Source organism: Gossypium hirsutum, chromosome A09 (genome assembly GCF_007990345.1).
Source record: "Gossypium hirsutum isolate 1008001.06 chromosome A09, Gossypium_hirsutum_v2.1, whole genome shotgun sequence".
NCBI classification, from domain to species: Eukaryota; Viridiplantae; Streptophyta; class Magnoliopsida; order Malvales; family Malvaceae; genus Gossypium; species Gossypium hirsutum.
In genome coordinates this window covers 55,766,827-55,769,265 of record NC_053432.1, presented here as the reverse complement: position 1 = coordinate 55,769,265, position 2,439 = coordinate 55,766,827, and the positions used below count along the sequence as shown (strand labels likewise).

General features: G+C 28.8%; 1 protein-coding gene across 1 annotated transcript; it reads right to left on the bottom strand.

Moving 5' to 3' along the window:
* Positions 1 to 303: 303 nt before the first annotated feature.
* On the bottom strand, positions 304 to 1,714 carry LOC107890245 (transcription factor MYB24). The gene is given in 4 exon segments (XM_016814723.2): positions 304 to 511; positions 513 to 912; positions 1,000 to 1,129; positions 1,302 to 1,714. Coding segments are annotated over 4 exon segments (852 nt in total). The 5' UTR covers positions 1,459 to 1,714; the 3' UTR covers positions 304 to 346.
* Positions 1,715 to 2,439: the final 725 nt, after the last annotated feature.

Genomic DNA, 2,439 nt, shown 5'->3' with positions numbered 1-2,439 from the left:
TCTAACCAAAAAATATAATCTATTTAAATTAAATTTTTTTAGAGATTTAAATTTAAAATTTTAATATAATAATAAATTTCTTATCTTTTTAAGTAATTTTTTAAAAGAAATGATATTTAAAATATTTTGATATAATAATATTTTATTATAATTTGGTAACCTAATGAATAAATAAAACTATTTTGATCGACCTTAAATACCATTTTTTCTATTTTTAAAATAAAAAAATATTTAATTAAATTGAAATAAAATTAAAAGTAGATTATTTGAACTTGACCTGTATTGAAGCTTAAGAGTTGGTAGATGGGCAATAGCACATGCTCGCCTAGCTTCAAATTCTGTTTATTCAATGCAGAATTGGATCATTTTTATTGGTAGGATAATACATCATAATCAAAACTTCAGATTTAAGACCCTTTCTTATTTGACTAAAACTAGGTAATCTTGTAGGAACCATGGCGTTTCTCACACTAGCTTTAGCTTGGCTTACTGCACCATAACTTCCATTGATAATCATCCAAGTTCCATAATCCATCCCAAACAACATCCTCGTTCGATGTCTCATTGCCATTACCCATGGGATAAAACAAGCTTTGTTCTTCCGCCATGTTGGGGCATGAAGTAGCCGCCCCCATCTCTTGTCGCAGCTGTGGCATATATTGAGCTTTGGCTTCAGTTTCTTCCAGTAAAGACATCATCCTTTTCATGTCGGATTCATTCAACTGTAAGTACTGCTGCTGTTGTTTTTGTTGCAGAAGTTGCTGTTGAAAATGTTGCCTTTTAAGTGTTCGAGCTTTTGCCTGATCGGAGTTTTCCGGTGATAGTTTAGCCTTTTTCTTGAAATGAGTCCTCCAATAGTTCTTTATCTCATTGTCAGTTCTTCCTGGTAAGCTTCTTGCAATGGTTGACCACCTTAAAAATTTTGTTCAAATACGAATATTAAATACGAATACTTCAAGAAAGTTTAATCCGAACAAATTTATATATTAAAATCATTACCTGTTTCCCCATCTTGCATGTAGCTCAAGAATTATACTCTCTTCATGAGGGGTTATTTGGCCCCTTTTAAGGTCTGGCCTTAAATAATTCACCCACCTTAGCCTGCAACTCTTCCCATTCCTTTTTAACCCTAAACAGATGTTATTATAAACAACAAAATTATTTCATTTCTATTTAATAAATAATTTTGCCTTTAACACAGCTTTCTTATTGAATTCTAACCATACATTTTCTTATAAATATCATATTAGCTCTATACTACGAACTGAATAACATTTGTGAATACATACGTATAAGCTTACCAGCAAGCCTAGCGACAGAGTTCCATCTGCCTTCACCATGTAATCTAACATATTCAATAAGAAGCCTATCTTCTTCAGCAGTCCAAGGACCTTTCCTCCACCCTTCTTCTTCAATAACACCCCAACCAAACTGTTCTCCCATCATTGCCCAAGACATCTTTCTTTCTTTCTTTTTTTAAATGCTAAGAGAACCCTTTAAAAAATGCTTTAAAGTGAAGGTTTTTTTTTTGTTTTTTTTTGGGTTTTTTTCTTTCAAATATATGCCTACTAGGGTTGGTGTTTCACATATTTATACATGCAGTAAAGAGACCCTATCTTATTTTTTAATTTGTTACATAGGGTGTTGTGTTTGTGTATTTTGTAATGTTATAATCATGTTAGAATATTAAAAAGTCTGAATTTTATAAGTTTAGTTAAACCCCATATGTTTTGATTTGTATCTAAAAAAGTCTTTATATTAAATAAATTGTTGATTTAAGTAAAGAGTTTGTTTAGGGGTAAATTAAAACTTAAGGACTTATTTAAGGGTTGTTTGAGCATTTATTTGATCGTAATAACAGTATAAGAGTTTACTTAAATAAAGTTATATATTTTGAGGGCTTCTTTTATGATTTTAACCTTATTCTTTTTATCAAATACAATGTGAGGGAGGAGGGATGGGGAATGGCATGGCCTGAACCGATGTCATCAAGAAGAGTTTTAACTATTATTTCACTTTTAAGTGTCAATAACTTTAAAAAAAAATTAATTAAAAAAGGGAAAGGACCTTAAGATGAAACCACAAAATTGCTTTGAGGAAAAATAGAATTATAATTTTTTTAGGGAAAATAGAATTATAAATTTAGAAGGAAGTTATAGTGTAATTTTACTAATATACTATTTTATTATTTTATAAAAAATTTAAAAAAAATTAATAAGTGAGAGTCATAAGCTGAGTAAAAGGGGCAAGCAGGGGCCTAGTTACTCTAAAATGGAAAATTTTTTATTTAGACTTTTTATAATTTATAAAATTTTAAATTGGTAATAGTAAAATTAAACTTTGGCCCCCAAAATAATAAAAATTTAATTTATTCCTTTGAAAATTATAAAAATAATCTATTAAAATAGTAAAATTATATTTTTATTATTATAAAAATAT